This window comes from Heloderma suspectum, chromosome 3, assembly GCF_057233095.1.
Source record: "Heloderma suspectum isolate Gila_16-S chromosome 3, 16-S_ref, whole genome shotgun sequence".
NCBI lineage: Eukaryota > Metazoa > Chordata > Lepidosauria > Squamata > Helodermatidae > Heloderma > Heloderma suspectum.
Genome location: NC_139460.1, coordinates 97,692,086 through 97,710,079, shown reverse-complemented (window position 1 = coordinate 97,710,079; position 17,994 = coordinate 97,692,086). Strand labels below are relative to the sequence as shown.

The 17,994-nt window shown below is 43.3% G+C and overlaps 1 protein-coding gene across 1 annotated transcript in view; it reads right to left on the bottom strand.

Annotated features, from left to right (window-relative positions):
- Positions 1-17,994, bottom strand: part of CFAP47 (cilia and flagella associated protein 47) — a 410,934-nt gene that overhangs the window by 360,960 nt on the left and 31,980 nt on the right. Inside the window, exons 17-20 of the mRNA XM_084843965.1 lie at positions 14,946-15,068; positions 10,848-10,979; positions 5,162-5,239; positions 1,870-2,014 (exon numbers count right to left, since the gene is read on the bottom strand). Coding sequence (XP_084700091.1) covers positions 1,870-2,014; positions 5,162-5,239; positions 10,848-10,979; positions 14,946-15,068 — 478 coding nt within the window. The remainder of the gene's footprint in view (positions 1-1,869; positions 2,015-5,161; positions 5,240-10,847; positions 10,980-14,945; positions 15,069-17,994) is intronic.

Here is a 17,994-nt window from a genome sequence, read left to right as displayed (position 1 = left end):
ATGATAAATTAAATGTGCAATTATTTCACCAGTTTCCAAACTGTAAGTCCGCATGTCCAGGTGCAATGATGTTATGGAAGACTTGCAAGGGTGTGCTGTCTCCCAGTTTGGAAAAGTATTAAAAAAATCATACCAAACTATTCACCATATAATGAAATCAAGTGGGTTTGATTCCCATATCAAAAACAAACAAAAAATGATTGCATGTCATTTACAGTAAGTCATTTCCTAAAATGTGTCTGAACTTTAGGTCACATAGTAAGCTGTTTTACAGAGGAGTCCACAGCAACATAAAAAGCCAGAAGGATACCTGTATCATATATTGAACAAACATCTTTGTCACAAATGAAAGGCAACCTTGGGTATAAAGAGATCTCTGAGAAAGATGTAGAGAGAAAGAAAGATGTAGGGTAGGGCCTTACAAGAAAAGAAAGAAAAGAAAAATGACCACAGAATATGTGAAAACATCTCACCAGAAATTATTGGTAAAAGACTCCAATATATTCAGGACCAGAGGGCAATCTCTAGAACACTATATTTGAAAGAATATACAAAGCGCAAGAAGAGAAATTTATTTTCTGTGATTGTTTTTTAAGCTGTTTTATTGTCTGACCATAAAAATGGTCTGAGCAACATTTTGAAGTGAATTCACTGACTGAACTTTAATAAAAAAAGTTTATGGAAGGAGTACAGATTTGTTGTGGTGGCACCAACAGCACTTATTTAGTCGGCAACTCTCTGAATGAGGAGCAACCCTGGCAGATAAGCCCAATTCCCAAGTACCACAGATAAAATAATATAAATAAAACAAGGGGACTAAATCACAGTTCAGAGACTGGGTCAGAATCAGTGGGTGAAAGCCAACATAGGAAGCACACAAAGGGTAAGTTGACAGAAATTCCCTCCACCACCACTCCTCCCAATAAATCAATGCTGGACAAGCCCAGCAGATGTGTTAAAGACGGTAGAAGTGTAAGAATTGCAACAACTTAACCCATCACCATGGACCTACTACAACTCTGGAATTAAGATCAAGAGGCAGATAAAGCCAGCAAAGCCAGTTGATTTCAGCAGCTTGCAGCAAAGGCTTCCATAGACCCTTCGGTGTAAAATTTAACATATTTTGGGACCCTTACACATTATATACCCAAACCAGCTAATAGAGCACACTGAAGCTACAGGAACAACAAGCAACTGTAAGCTGCTTTGGAAATGTTTAATTGAAGGGCAATAAAAAAATGGTTTTAATAACAAACAAAAAAGGAGAAGGTATCTCAGAATTAGTAGGTACCTTCACCCAAAAGCCCTGATTTGCCACCATGTTTGTAGTTAAAAATATGTTGGGGACTAGTTGATTCTAGTAAAAAAATAAATAAAAATAGCGGAATGCACTTTGAACTCTAAAACCTGTCTACTGTGCTATCATCCATTATTTCCCCCACTATATTGCACTTATCTGCTGATTTTTCACCCAGAAGCCAACTACTAGCATTATTTTGTTTGTGCAATGAACTCAAGGGAAAGTCCTGCATACTTCCTGGTAGGCAGTGCTCTAATGTGGGACACAAGGGGTCAGAAGTATATGTGCAGGTCTACAGCTGGTTTTCATTGGTTTTAATCACATTTAGGGTGAAAAGCTTTACTAAACATATGCTGGATGTATGTTTACATGCATGTCTGTAGTTGGCTAGGACACCATAGAACAGTTTTCTAGTTGTTTCATTCATGAAGTAGCTACTTGAAAATTACCTTTAGGTTTCCTTTCTTAAAAGCTAAGTTTTTTATTATGGAAACACTTACACTGTAGCCCTTCCTTCTTTTGCCAAGCAACCTTTTCCAGGTAATGACAGTTCATAAACAAAGAAGTACCTGACTGGAAAGCAAAACGTAATGTAAAGTCATCATGTCTGGATAAATCCATTGTCACCCTGGCACGTGCCTTTCCCTTGTTCTCAATAAAAAATGGAATTTCTTGGGTAGAGCCGAGATAAACTCCAGGGAAATTAAAGGAGTGCTTTAAAAAAGAAGAAAGAAGCATGTTGATGACCAAAGACAAAAGCAAGCAACTAGAACTGCTAACAGCCATACTGAGGAAGCAGGAATGGTTGGGGGTGGGGACCAAATAGAACACATGACAGTAGTTCATCATTACTCTATTCACTGTCTCATGTTCCCCCAGTAGTGTTTTAAATGTAGTAGGATTAAGATGCATGCTTGGACCATCTGAGCTATTACCAATGATACTGCTAAAAGATTACACTCTGCTAGCTTTATGCTCTTAAGAGAGAAGCTTAATAAACAGCCTTCCTTATCCAATGTATAAGCTATTGTAAAACAGCTTAAAGTCCCATAACATGATGTAGCAACCTTATTGAATCTAAAAAGGACTGGTCGGTGCCTGGATGGGAGATTACCTGACAATTTTTCTATATGGAACTCTTTAGAAGGTATCAAAAACCACCCTTATCACAATCCCTCCTCCTTCCCACAATTATTAAGTTCACAGAAATGCTTAAGAATCTCACCTTTCCCTGCTTCTGTGCTAAACAGAGACTCATTGAATTGAGAATAAAATAACACTGTATTACTGTACCAGTCCTGCTATGCCTTTTATGCTTTCATATAATAAAACACTTTGACATCCCTGGAAGGAGGAGGAGGTTTAATTTCTGTAATGGACACTGAACTCCTGATTGAACTCACTACTGAACTCATGCTAAGATTAACTCCCCTGCCCCACCACCAATTTTTAATAACGTTGCAGTGCATTTTTACTTTTCTTTCAAAGGTGATGCTAAAAGTGATTTCATATCAAATACAATGATCTTATAACTGCCAGTATATTTGTAAAAATGCTCCACCTTCAAGAAAAAGATAGGTAACAACACATAATAAGAGATGGATGAGCCACCCATCATTCACCTTGGATTAGCTTTGATACAAGGCAGGCCATTAACCAAACAAAAACTGGAAAAAGGCTCAGTTCACTTCCAAGCCAATCAGAATTTAAATCTCCTGGCCACACAAAGCCTTTGACAGCCAAGAAGTTTGGAAGTGTAGACACCCTCACATTTCCTAACTGTCAAACACTTTGTGAGGCAGGAGAGCCAAAGGGCTGCCTTGTGTAGCCCGAGTTTCAAGTACTCACACTCCAAACTCAAGATACAAACAGCAGGCTGAATCTGGAGCGTTTCCAAGAATTCAAATTCAACTGTAGAAGGGAGCCACCATGCACAGCTGAGAGGATAACCAGGGGAACTCCCTGTGCTATGCCAACTGCCTTCTGACAGTTTCACAAGTCTAGGAGCCCCTTTTCCCCCCCACAAAAGTAGCAAGCCTGGCCCAGCCAGGAAACTCCCTGCAAGGGTCTCCAAGGCTATGCTGGGCTGCTTTTGCAGAAAGGAATTACATGCCCTGACAGAGCTTTTAGCATGAGTATATACAATCGCCAGCTATCATGTTCCCTGGCCCTGACCCACACTCAAGCACAGAGGAGAACACAGATGGGTAGGCAGTACCTCTTGAAGAATCACTGTCCCGCACTTCCAAGCCAAAGGACATTACTTTACTGGGTCCTCAGATTCAGAAGACTTACACCCAGGACAGCCCACGTCAACCCCATCCTGTAGGAACCAACAGCTGCAGGACAAGGCAATGACCCGGTAAGGGCATATGCTTCTCCGAGAGGGTGGGGCCAACAGGATTAGTCTGGCCATCTTAGAATCATAGAATAGTAGGGTTGGAAGGGGCCTATAAGACCATCGAGTCCAACCCCCTGCTCAATGCAGGAATCCAAGTCAGAGCATCCCTGACAGATGGCTGTCCAGCCTCATCTTGAATGCCTCCAGTGTGGGAGAGCCCACCACCTCCCCAGGTAATTGGTTCCAGAAGGCCTGTGCACTGTGCTAAAGCAACAGCTTTCCTTCTGTGTGTGAGAACATTCTAGTCATCTTCATCACAGTGCTCTATCCAACGTTCTGACTGTTTCTACCTTCTCTAAGGCAGACCCTGCTTGACCTGACCTTCCCAGGTGTGCCTCTGCCTTACCTGCTATTAAATTGCCCTGCCAGTATGTGCCAGTGTTACAGACTGCATCCTCTGTGAGCTGGGAAACCAGCCTGAACAAGACAGTAGCTGCAAAGGTAGAGCAATTTTGGAGACTCTCTAAAATAGTCAGTACTTGAGACTAAGTTGCCTTTGCAACCAAGAACTGAATGTGCTGACAGCATGTGCCACCCTCAGGTACAAAAACAACCAACATAGTCTCAGACACCCCCTGGGCAGTAAATCTTAGAAAATGGGCAGCCTCTGGTTCCAGGGAACAAACGTGCTGACAGCTCTGTCAGCATAAATTATTTTCGTCTACAAAGGCAGCCAGTACAGGTGGCTTCAAAACTGAGGGGATGGTGAAGTCCACCCACCATGGAAAACCCTCTTCCCTAAGGATCCTCCATAGTAGATAGCTACTCCTCTATACAGCCTTGATTCCCCTAATAAATCTAACTTACTATTTATATTGTCTTGCCAGTATAAAAAGCTCATCATTCACAATCTCTGTAACCTATATTGGGTTTTGTTTTGTTTTTTTGGGGGGGGGGTCAGCAATGCAGCCTGGAATTGCAAGCCTCCCACAATCCTTGGCTGCCTTTGACAACTCTGCACAGTCAAGAGAGATACTGGAGCACTTTCTGACCTGAGGCTGAGGGCTAGGTGGGTGGGAGAGGATTTATTGTCTGGCTGAGATTTTAATATGAGCTGGAGAAGATTTGGGGGACTTAAAAAGCTTGCCTCTCCATTGAAGCAGGTTTTTATGAGTTTCCAAAGTTCTTCTCCAAGCCCAAGCTCTCAGACGTTCACCAGCATCCTTACACGTACTATTTGTGTGAGCAGTATGCTTTAAGCATAAACACATTGCTAAAACTACTATTTGTTTTCAGCCTCTGAAGGCCTACATAAGAGTATATATGTAAGGATATCCAGCCAAAGATAAAACATATTTAAGCCTATGCTTACATATCTCCCACTGAAAATAACAGGACTTAGAAAAAAGCTCAGTTTTTCCTGGATAGTGCCCTAGCTCAGTTACAATAGATATACAAAATCCAGCACTGTAAATCTTACAAATCTAAAATAAGTATAATGAAGAATGTCACATATTTACCACACTGATATCTATGTCAGGAACCTCTACAGATCCACCAATCCTAAGTTCCAAAGATTTTGCATTCCGTACTGCTACCTGATTAATGGAAGGAAGTGAAAACATTTGTGTATTTTGCCAGTATATCACCATTGCAAAACAGCATTTTTAATATGGCAGTTCCTGGTCTGTTGGATATAAGTAATCAACATATTTGTTTTCTGTAACATACCAGAGAACATTGGCATACTGCAGATTTATGCGTGACTGCTTAGTAGACTCGGATATCAAATACCAGCAGCCATTGCTAGAGCAAAGTTGTCAAAATATGGACACTTATGTGCATAATGAGAACATGGTGGACAGCAGAGTGGGGAAGGGAGAATCATATTCATGGTCTAGAATAAATAAAACTGTTAAAAAGACAGTATAAACAAAATAGCACTGGATTTTAGGGTTGCAAAATTTGCCCTTTTAATTTGTGATTTGACACCAGGAGAATCTGGAAAAAATATCCCTTCTTAAAAAGGGCCAATAGACATTTGAAGCACAGAGTTTGCCAGAGATGGATCACTGGACACAAACATATTGTTAACTGTTCATGTTAAAAATTACCTGTAATGGTTCTCAAAATGGTCTAATTCACAAATTGTTTTAAGCCTACAGGATTGAGTCAGCCTAAATCCAAGTATGCCAGCTTAATAACGTTGTAGATTTGTCAAAGCATCACATTCAATCACATTCAGTGTTGCAGTATTCACAGAAAACAAAACCATTTCCTGTTGCATACATAATGAACAAGTGTTCTAAAAGGGCAGTATATATTCAACACAGGACACAAGGATGGCCATGATAAATCATATCCCAACCTATCACAGATAGAGTCACTGCAGATGTTACTGCAAACAGATTATCTATAGAAATAACTGCTCAGGTACATGATCTCCACCATCTCCCATTGTCTCCTCTTGCATGAACAGTTTTCTGCATAGGAGAACCAGCTGCAGTAATTAATATCTGCACCAGCTGCTGGAAACACAAAGTTTGCTTGTGATTTTTTCAGGGTGGACAGCAGCATCCATGTTTCTTCCAGTCACATATTGCTGTGATTACTAAACATGTATAAAATCAGCCCTCAGATTCCCAAGAAAGATGTATACATGAGCTATACAACTCTTGCTGTGCTTTTAACCTGTTTTCTTATAATGTGAAAGCACTTGCCCATTGACACATATGCAGAGGCTACTTGACCAAGTTATAGGCAGTTGCTCAGGAAAAATATGAACAGCTTAAGCCCTTTCAAGAGCTCCTCCACAAATAAGGGCCTGAGCATTAACAATTAACGTGGTGGTGAAGGCAGCAAAAAAGGAATATTATGCTGCCTCCATCGCGTCTGCAGAGTGCTGTCCCAGGAGGCTGTTCCAAGTGGTCCGGAGCCTGGTCGGTCCTGTGGCTCCGGAACCACTGGAGCATTCTAAGGCCTCCTGTGAGGCTTTGGCAAGGCACTTTGCAGATAAAATTGATCAGATTAGGTGTGTTACTCTGCACACTGTGGATACAGTTAGTGAGCAAGAGGCGGCCTGTGGCAAACCGGTTTTGTGGGATCGGTTCCAGCTTCTTCCTCCTGATGAAGTGGACAAGGTGCTTTCATCTGTAAGGCCGACCACCTGCTTACTTGATCCTTGCCCATCTTGGCTCATTATGAGCTACAGAGAGAGACTGGGTGAGGGGATCAAGGCGGTGGTGAATTCCTCCCTTGAGGAGGGAGTGATGCCATCAGCCCTCAAGGAGGCAGTGATAAGACCACTCTTAAAGAAGCCCTCCTTGGATCCTCAAGTTCTGAACAACTTTCGCCCAGTCTCAAATCTGCCATTTTGGGGCAAGGTGATTGAGCGGGTGGTGGCGGTGCAGTTGAAGGCACACTTGGAAGAAACTGATTATCTAGACCCATTTCAGTCGGGCTTCAGGCCTGGGCATGGGACAGAAACGGCCTTGGTCGCCTTGGTGGATGATATGAGGAGGGCTCGGGATAGGGGTGAATGTGCCTTCCTTGTTCTCCTCGACCTCTCAGCGGCTTTTGATACCGTTGACCACGGTATCCTCCTGGACCGCCAGGAGGGGTTGGGCATTGGAGACACCGTATTGTGGTGGTTCCGGTCCTTCCTCTCCGGCAGGTACCAGAGGGTAGCACTGGGAGAGGAGGTTTCGGACCCGTGGCCACTCACTTGTGGGGTGCCACAGGGTTCCATCCTCTCCCCGATGCTATTGAACATCTATGTGAAGCCACTGGGGGCTATCATCAGGAGGTTTGGGGTGCAGTGTCATCAATATGCGGATGACACGCAGCTCTACCTCTCGTTCAAATCTTCACCAAGGTTGGCCGTAGAATCCCTGTCCAAATGTCTGGAGACGGTGAGTGGCTGGATGGGGAGGAATAAGCTGAAGCTCAACCCTGACAAGACCGAGGTACTTTTGGTGGGAGACAAGAGGAGGCTGGGGGATGTTGACCTGATGTTGAATGGGTACGGCTACCCTTGAAAGACCAGGTCCGCAGCCTGGGGGTCATTTTGGACTCCCAGCTGTCCATGGAGGCTCAGGTGTCAGCTGTGAGCCGGACAGCGCTGTATCAACTCCATCTGATACGGCAGCTGCGCCCCTTCCTTCCCGACCATCTGCTCCCATCGGTAGTACATGCCCTGGTCTCCTCTCGTTTAGACTACTATAATGTGCTCTACGTGGGCTTACCCTTGAAGACGGTTTGGAAGCTGCAGCTGGTACAGAACGCGGCGGCTCGCCTGATTAAAGGCAGCCGCCGGCGAGATCACATCACTCCAGTGCTGAAGGAGTTGCACTGGTTACCAGTTGTTTTCCGGGCCAAATTCAAGGTGTTGGTTTTGACCTTTAAAACCCTATATGGTTCCGGCCCAGCCTACCTTAAGGAGCACCTCCAGCAACACCAGACAGGCTGCTTAACAAGATCAGCCTCGGATGGCCTTCTCTCTGTCCCATCAGCCAGGACAGCTAGACTGGTGGGGACGAGGGAGAGGGCCTTTTCTGTGGTGGCCCCCACTCTGTGGAACTCCCTCCCTAGGGAACTCCGTCATGCCCCCTCTTTAACGAGCTTCCGTCGTGCATTAAAAACGTGGTTGTTCAGGCAGGCATTTGGGGTGGGTTAGGGTATTTTAAAAAAAAAATTATGGTAGAATTTTATTGTTTTAAATTGTTTTATGGTGTGTTGTACATCGCCCAGGGTGGCTGGGTGACCAGCCAGATGGGCGATTAATAAATTTAATAATAAATAAAAATAAATAAAACAATAGCATGACTGAGGAGCTGGTTTTATCATCTGTGAGAGAATGTCATTTGCCCCAAAATCAACTTAAGTAGGCCCTCCTACTTAAATACATAGATACCATTTAACCTTAATCATGATTAGAAAAAAACTGTTCAAATCACTTAGCCCAGTTGAGTACTTGGGAGTTCTATGAAAAACAACGCCTCCAAAATTCTACCAAGACCACATAGTACATGTTGCTATGAGACACAAGACTGTTACCTTTAACTCTGATAACATACATTTGTCAAAGAATTAAGAGTTAACAAGCTGAAATGGCAGTAGCAAAATTCCTAAAATGTAGTTTCTGAGCCAATGAAGCCCTTGTGCAAGAAGTAGAAAGTGAGGTAATTTTCATTTATTCCTTCTTCAGCTCCCCCTGCCTCCCAGAACCCACATCCCATGCTGCTCTAGAGGGTCCCCCAACCCTCTGGAGTAGGTTTTTGAGGAGTGCAGGAGGCTGCAGAGGGAATTGGTGAAAATCAGCTCCTCCCTCTTCTGTTCATGGGAGCAGAGAGCCCCCTATTCTGTGAGCAGAACCTTGCTCACAAATCTCTGGATTCAATCCCTTGTGTTTCCCCACCTTATCAGAGTAAGCAGAATAGGGACTTTTGGCCATTGCACCCAGGCTCTGGAAATCTTTCCTGAAGGACATTCCACCGTGTAAAAGCTTTTCTGTCTCAAAGCGCTTTTGGACTGAGATAAATGGAATTGTTTTGCAACTGAAAGCTCCCCCAGCTTGGGGGGGGGACTTCAAGACACTAGCCCAACTCAAAAGCCTGCTACACTCCTACATCGCAGGAGGGACCCATGTTATCAGTCCACACAATACTCCTGCCACTCCTAGGTTTCCACAGCATGCGGGCTAGACCATATGTCTAGTTAGGCTGCCTGATGAATGGATCCTTGCCCTACGCCACGCCAAACTCTGTAAGCTGTAGTCAATAAAAGTTGTGGCGATAGTTAACCCACTTCTGACTATGACAGGCCTCTGTACCCCTCCCCACATTCTCGCCACCCCAGCTGGCACTGTCATCGCACTGCTTCTTGCCTGATCTGCTGGTTTTATTTTGATTCTTCTCAGCTGTTTCAGTTATTTTTTATAATTGTATTTACTGTATTTGGTTATTTTCATTTTCATTTTTATTTATTATTACATTTATATCCCACCTTTTTTTTCTCTTGCAAAGAACCCAAGGCGGCTTACGTGGTCTTCCTCCTCCTCTCCATTTTGTCCTCACAACAACCCTGTGAGGTAGGTTAGACTGAGACTCAGTGACTGGCCCAAAGTCACCCAGTGGGCTTCATGGCTGAGTGGGGACTAGAAGCCAGATCTCCCGAGTCCCAATCCAACACTCTAACCAATTCACTACATTGGTTGTTTTATGTGTATTTACAATTGCTTTTTTTAGCTACTTTAACAGTTGCTGAAACAGCAGTGCATAGTGTAAGCATTTTTATATAAAGAAGTGAGTCATCCTCAATAGGGGCCAGTGCAGATATAACACCCCTGATTCTTTTAACCATGATTAAAATATCAGGAGGCAGTGAAATTGTATGCTTTTGCCTCTCCAGTAATTTTCTCCCTGGTGTAACATATCCCACTGAGCAAGCCTGCACAGGGCAACTGAGCTCAGAGGATGCGTCACCTCTCTCTCTAGTGGATTAGACCAGCTGCTTCAAATCAATTCATGAAATATATCCCATTTCCTTCTGCCTCTGGGGTCTCACTGCCTGAGAAGAATTTCACCAGCTATGACTTCCCATATCACTTCCTGATATTCCAGTTTTTCAGTCCAGTTCCTACTTTGTTCCCTTCCTTCAGCAATTCCAGTCTTTTTGTGTGTGTGTGTGCGTGTGTGTGTGTGTGCGCGCGAGCGCGCACGCTATCTGTTTATATGTTTGTATATTTGTATGTAAAAAAAAATGATATTATGTACAATATTATATTTTTAAGGTTTTTGATCTCTGTAAACAGCCCAAAGAGATTTGGCTATTGGGCGGTACAGAAATGTAATAAATGAAATGAAAATGAAATGGACTGCTTGCCTTTTGAGATCTCTTCTTATCCAACTTTCCAGTCCTAAATCTCCCTTCCATTTTCCTCCTCTCCATACAGTATTTTGAGCAGTTTTTCCAGGCAAACAGAACCTTTCATTATTCTCACAGAAGTTGAACTGTTCCAAAGATTCTACTGCTGACTGTTTTATTGCCTCTGCACATAGAACATTAATGAGCATTTCATGACATCACAGAAACTCACCCAATCACTGCCAAACATTTCACGGTTGCAAAAAAAATCTATTAGCATATTAAAATATAAGTATCTTTTCAAGGCTAATAACTTCTAGACAGCTGTTCAAATTTCATTACCTCCACTCTGCTATCAAATTTCATTAATGCATTTGGTCTGAAGTAGATTTTTATTTCAGTGCGGCCTCCCACAGGTACCACACCCTGAAAAGGAGTGATAATCATTCCAGGAAGAGGATCGGCATCAAGGACCTGCCAGTAAAAATAAGTATTATAAAACCTATTTTCTAGGAGTTCTGCTGCAAAGAAATAAGCCTACCTGTTCCCTGCCTTCCTGACAAAATGTAGCCATGAGCTAAAAAAAAGTCTCTCACTTCCATGCAACTTTAACTTTGCACCTTTGGTTTCTATGTGACATCTTTTTCATTTTTTACTTTACTTAGGCTGCAATCCTATGCATGTTTAGACAGAAAGAAGCCCTAAAATTTCCAGCATCTCTCCAGCCAGCTATACTAGTGTGGCATGCTGGGAATTGTAGGACTTCTTTCTGTCTAAATATGCATAGGATTGCACCCTTAAATAATTTATATCAGACTTTTAACACAAATTAACAAAGCACCTTACAAAAAAAAAATAAAGTATGTAAACAATAAAATAGGCTAAAAATATATTGCATGCAAAACACAGCAGTGTTAAAACCAGCATAAAATAGAAGATTCAATTAAAACATAAACAATTATAAAATGCCTTCTGCAATAAAAAGGCTTTCAGCACCTATCTAAAAACAGGAAGTAAGGGGACTTGTCAGATATCACCAGAAAGATCTGATAGGGTGCAGTGTCACTATTAAGAGGGCCCTACCCCTGGCACCTGCCAATCAAACATCTGCTAAAGTCAAGCCAGAGAGCAAAGCCTCTGATACCAAACATATGGCTCAGGCAGATTAATCTGGGAAAAGGCCTAAATGGCCTAGAATCAAGTTAAAACCATCACTTGAAAATTGAGCCAGAAAAAATTGTAACCAATGTAATTAGTGTAATATATTCTGATGACTTTGCTCCTACCAGCATTCTGGTGGCCACATTTTGTACCAAATGTAGTTTTCAATGTGTCTTTAAAGACAACCCCATATAGAGAGCATTGTAATGGTCCAGTCTGGATGTAACTAGTCCATGGATGTCTGAGGCCAGGCTTGCATTCTCCAGGTAGGACAGCAGTTTGTGAACTAGTCAAAGCTGATAAAAAAAGGACTACCAGCCACTGACATCACATATTACATCTGCAATATAGGTCACTTTTTGAATTCACTTCCCAATTAGACCTCATCATTAGGAAACGCTGCCTTAGCTATAAAACATTTAGTGCTACCACCAAAATAAGCCTAAAACACCTCCAAAATAAGCCTAAAACACCTCCAAATAAGCCTATCTAAAAAGAAACTCAGAAGCCTAGTTCCTATGGCATAGGCATAGGACTGATGAACAATAATTAAGATGTTTATTAAAGGGAATTATTTATAAAAGGAAATAAAATGTCACTCTTCAAATAATATGTTGAGATTGCCTAAACTTTACACCTTAAAGGTTCTTATGTTCGGTTACAATTCCTAACAGGTAAGGAAGTCTTCCCCAACTAAATAAGCTCTCAATAACTTTCCCTTCAGACCAGATTTCCTTAAGCTTCACCTCAACCAATTCCCCAGAAACAAAAAAGATGCGGTACACCGGCTTTTCCTTCTTCTTCTGGCTTAAGGAATGATTCAGATGTTTCAGGGATTACTAGTACTTGCTGAAGTTCCATCTGGTCAGACAAAATGGGAACTTAAATGTATTATATATAACTTAGTTTGCTCATAAAATTATGTTTGGTATATTAAATTTAAAAGTAACGTTTATTCAGACAGTAATGAGAAATGTACTGAGATTACTTTTACATGTTTTTAATTTTAATTATCCCATCCCAAAGAAAAAGAAATGCAAGAAAGCAAAGTGGCTGTCTGATGAGGCTTTACAAGTAGCTGAGGAAAGAAGGGAAGCAAAAGCAAGGAGAAAGGGGAAGATATATCCAACTGAATGCAGATTTCCAGAGAATAGCAAGGAGAGACAAGAAGGCCTTCTTAAATGAACAATGCAAAGAAATCGAGGAAAACAATAGAATGGGAAAGACTAGAGATCTCTTCAAGAAAATTGGAGATCTCAAGGGAGCATTTTGTGCAAAGACGGGCATGATAAAGGACAAAGAAGGCAGGGACCTAACAGAAGCAGATGAGATTAAGAAGAGGTGGAAAGAATACACAGAAGAACTATACAGGAAAGATCTGAATGTCCCTGATAGCCATGATAGTGCGGTCACTGAACTTGAGCCGGACATCCTTGAGAGTGAAGTCAAGTGGGCCTTAGGAAGCATTACTAACAACAAAACTAGCAGAGATGACAGTATTCCAGCTGAGCTATTTAAGATCCTAAAAGATGATGCCGTTAAAGTGCTGCACTCAATATACCAACAAATTTGGAACACTCAACAATGGCCACAAGACTGGAAAAGGTCAGTTTACATTCCAATTCCAAAGAAGGGCAATGCCAAAGAGTGATCAAACTACCGTACAATCGTGCTCATTTCACATGCCAGCAAGGTTATGCTCAAAATCCTACAAGCTAGGCTTCAGCAGTATGTGAACCGAGAACTACCGGAAGTACAAGCTGGGTTTCGAAGAGGCAGAGGAACTAGAGATCAAATCGCCAACATTCGCTGCATCATGGAGAAAGCAAGAGAATTCCAGAGAAACATCTATTCCTGCTTCATTGACTACGCTAAAGCCTTTGATTGTGTGGATCACAGCAAACTCTGGCAAATTCTTAAATAGATGGGAGTACCAGACCACCTTACCTGTCTCCTGAGAAACCTGTACGAGGGTCAAGAAGCAACAGTAAAAACCGGACATGGAACAACCGAGTGGTTCAAAATTGGGAAAGGAGTACGACAAGGCTGCATATTATCGCCCTGCTTATTTAACTTATATGCAGAGTACATCATGAGAAACACTAGGTTGGATGAATCATAGGTCGGAATCAAGATTGCCGGAAGAATTATCATCAGTTTCAGATACGCAGACGATACCACCCTAATGGCAGAAAGCGAAGAGGATCTAAAGAGCCTCTTGTTGAGGGTGAAAGTGGAGAGGGCAAAAGCTGGTTTGAAACTCAACATTAAAAACACAAAGATCATGGCATCTGGCCCCATCACTTCCTGGCATATAGAAGGGGAAGAAATGGAAGCAGTGACAGATTTTATTTTCTTGAGCTCCAAGATCACCGCAGACGGTGACTGCAGCCATGAAATTAAAAGACGCTTGCTCCTTGGGAGGAAAGCTAAGGCAAACGTAGACAGCATAGTAAGAAGCAGAGACATCACCTTGCCGACAAAGGTTCATATAATCAAAGCTATGGTTTTCCCAGTAGCAACGTATGGCTGTGAGAGCTGGACTATAAGGAAGGCTGAGCGCTGAAGAATCGATGCTTTCGAACTGTGGTGCTGGAGAAGACTCTTGCGAGTCCCCTGGACTGCAAGGAGGTCAAATCAGTCCATACTAAAGGAAATCAACCCTGAGTGCTCATTGGAAGGACAGATACTGAAGCTGAAGCTCAAATATTTTGGCCACCTAATGCAAAGAGAAAACTCCCTGGAAAAGACCCTGATGCTGGGAAAGATTGAAGGCAAAAGGAGAAGGGGACGGCAGAGGATGAGATGGCTAGATAGCATCTCCGATGCAATGAATATGGACTTGAGCACACTCCAGGAGGGAGCGCAGGACAGGAAGGCCTGGCGTGCTATGGTCCTTGGGGTCACGAAGAGTCGGACATGACTGAATGACTGAACAACAACAATTTTAATTATAGTTTTATGTGCAAAGTTATACATAATACATTTTTGTTCCTAAAGTAACAAAGTGACTCTAAATCTATAAAGAGCACTAAAAAAAAAAGTACTGCATATTTTTCCATTTTTCCTCAACCTTCTCAGCCATTAGCCAAATGTCCCACCTGCAGATTTCAAGTTCAGTGATTTGCTAGTGTCTGCCAGCTTTCCTTTTTTATACACTATTTGGAAGGTAGCCTTGGAGACTGCTCTTGTGAGCATTCCAACAGCAGTGTTAGGGTAAATTTGGGGCAAGGTTACACAGCTATATCCACACTGTTATCCACACTACGTATGCCTCACCTGGAAGTATGCATGGTTATGTCCCATGTTTTGAAGAATGGCTGTCCTGCAGGTAGTTAAATGTAGAGGAGCATGATTAAACGTGATCCTTTGTTCCTTAAACTGAACACTAGTGGAGCCAAGCTAATATTGAGAACAAATAAAAATAATGCATGATGATCAATGCACATGTTCCAGCACACACTCTTTTGACTTTACAGAAACCAGGCAAGGATGTGAGCATGAATAGTCTACTAACCAATGCTTGGAAAGGCCAAAACAAACACAGCAGGGATATTGTGCTTTGGGAGGCTGAGATGCAAGAGATAAAGCTTAGTCTCAGTTTACACAGCAAATTGTGTGTTATGACATGGAAAGAAAATAGTGGAGAGCAGGATTCTGTGAGGATCAGAAGGAAAAATAACAGGGGAAAAACTGATGATCCCTGGTGGAACAATGAGATGAAAAGAATCATTCAGCAAGCAGCCTGGCAAATGCATGCTGAACAAGTCATTTCTGAATTGGAGAAGAACTGAACTTTTCCTTCGCAATCATCACCACAACAGACACAGCTTCAGGTTAATACACTTTATTTTGCTAGAGAGTAGCCTTTCTACAAGTGCAAATTCAAGGAAACTCTCAGACTGCCCCAGGCCCTAACAACTAATCAGCAATCTCTAAGCAGAGGAGACAAAGCAGGGGATAGAGAAATTGCAGGCAGTTTGGGTATGAACCCCATGGTCCAGCTAGCTTCGCAGTGATGCCCCTCCCTTAGGGTGGCTCCCTCCTACGTTGGTTTCCAAGAGTGGCTATCCGGGCGGAGCATCTGAGCCCTGCCCCTAACTTTTCCCACTTTGCTTTGCAACGCACCCCAGCATCTCTCAAGTCACGCCCCTCTTCCTCCCCTCCTCCTTGGAAACTTGAATTCCCACAGTAGAGGGAGGGGGCAGAGACTCAGACCGTGCCATCTGTTTGTCGAGACCATCAGCGGAAACCCTCCCAGCATCTAGGTACTCTAGGGAGGGTCCCTCCTCCATGCCTTGATCTAGCAGTTCCAACTCTGACTCAGAATCGGAGTTGTCAGACATCTGAAAAGGCTGGGGCTCATCCCTGACAAGAATCAATTACATTGACAACTGCTTCTCACTTTACCACTGTAAACCATGGAAGTTTTCCCATGAGTCGTTCTAGAGAATAAATTGTTAATATCAGAAAGGGCTGTACAATGTCCATCTCACAAGGCAGACATGACATGAGTAAGAGAATGGCTTGGCATACGCATAAGGGGAAGAGATTTCTCCTTCTCCCCATTCACTTGACAGAGGGCAGTTACGCAATTCTACCAAGAGGGCCCAATCCCACCACAACTGGTGAGAGAAAGAGGGCAGGTGGTGGTGGCTGCTGCTTCATGGCAGCCGGTCAGCAGCTACCTGAGGATTTTGTCCCCTCATGTCTAGTAACCTGACCAGGATGCTAAAGGCAGGAGAAATGGAAATTCTGTACTCACCTGTCAGTTTCTGTTCTGAGCTAGCCTGCCTAGGGCAGAAGAACCCTTTGCAGGACATGCCTGCCAAAGGCTCCCTCTGCTGATGAGAAGGTGTGATCTTTTAATGTCTGCTGTCAGTATGGACCAAGTGGCTGCCCTAAATATCTGCCATGCTAGCTGGGCTCCTTCCTCTTGAAGGTGGAATCCTCTGTTTCTGTCAGTGGATATGCTGCCTCGGTGGCATGTTTCTTGGCCTCAACCCATGCTCCAGCACAGAGGAGGACACAGGCGGGGTGCAGGCGCCTCTTCAGCAGTCACCATCCCCCACTCTGAGTCCTTCCAGGCCATGGGACATTGCTTTACCAGACTTCTCAGATTCAGAAGACTCACTTCCAGAGCAACCTGTCACCACCATGCTACAGGAGCCAGAGCCAGGCAGTGGTGTTTTAAGGGCACAGAATCTCCTCAGAACAGGCAGGGGCAACAGTGGGACTAGGCTGGCCAGCCTTCTTAGGACTCTGCTGAAGTAAAAATACACTTCCATGGGTGACAACACCCCAGCCAGTTTTCCCAGTGATCTATCCAAGGTCCTGAATGCTTCTGCCTATCTAAACCTATCCTTGCTGTACCTGTGTTGACTTGACCTAACCTGACCTTACCTGACTGCCTAGTTTGCCTTGACCTGCCATTACCAGAAGTAACCCTGGCTTACTTGCCGTTACACTGCCCTGCCAGTAAATGTCATTGTTGCAGTCCATTTCCCCTGTGAGCTTGGAGCCTAGCCCAAACAGGATAATCTATGCCATGGATTGTCTTATTTTAATATTCAGCGGTTCATTCTACTGAAGCAGAGATTTCTTTTATTTTGCTTAAATAAAGTTGTCACTTTAGGACCATGTCTCCATGACAACGGAAGGAGAAGCGAATGGAGGAGTACCGGATTTTTTAAAAAGGAATCAGCTTTGCCGTGCTTTTGTCCATGCAGGGCTCCATGAGCAAGTGCTTCACACCAGTAAAAATTGCTTCACAGAACATATTTCCTGGTGGGGGTGGGGGTTGGAGTGAACGTCATCTGACTGGCAGGGGTTGCTCAACCAGTAAGAGAACCCCCCCCCCGCCGCTCCTTCCTCCTTTCCCCTGAAGCTCCAGATGCACCTGCATTTCAGGAGCAGGCCTCATTAAGCATAGTGGGAGTTACTTCCAAGTAGACACACATATGCTTGTGCTGGAAAAGGGGGGGCACAAGGATGGGAAGCCAGCACCCTTTCTAACCACAGGATCTCTATAACGAAGGTGTGAAGTAGTTACTTTCTAAGGCAATAAGCCAAGCCACAGAAAATAGGTGAATGGCAGGTTCACTAAAGTGCTTTACAGGCTTCAGAGAATCAGTGCTTTAAACTCTGTATTCAGTTCAGGGGGATCTCTGTAAATTCTGATGTAGGCATTCAGAATTGTGCCTAATTCAGCACAATGGGAGTTACTTCTGAGGCGACACTAATGGGTTTGTTGTAGGAAAGAGAGCAGTAAACACAAAGACGGGAAACCAGACCCCTTTCCAACCCAGCGCTGCCTAGGATCTCTATA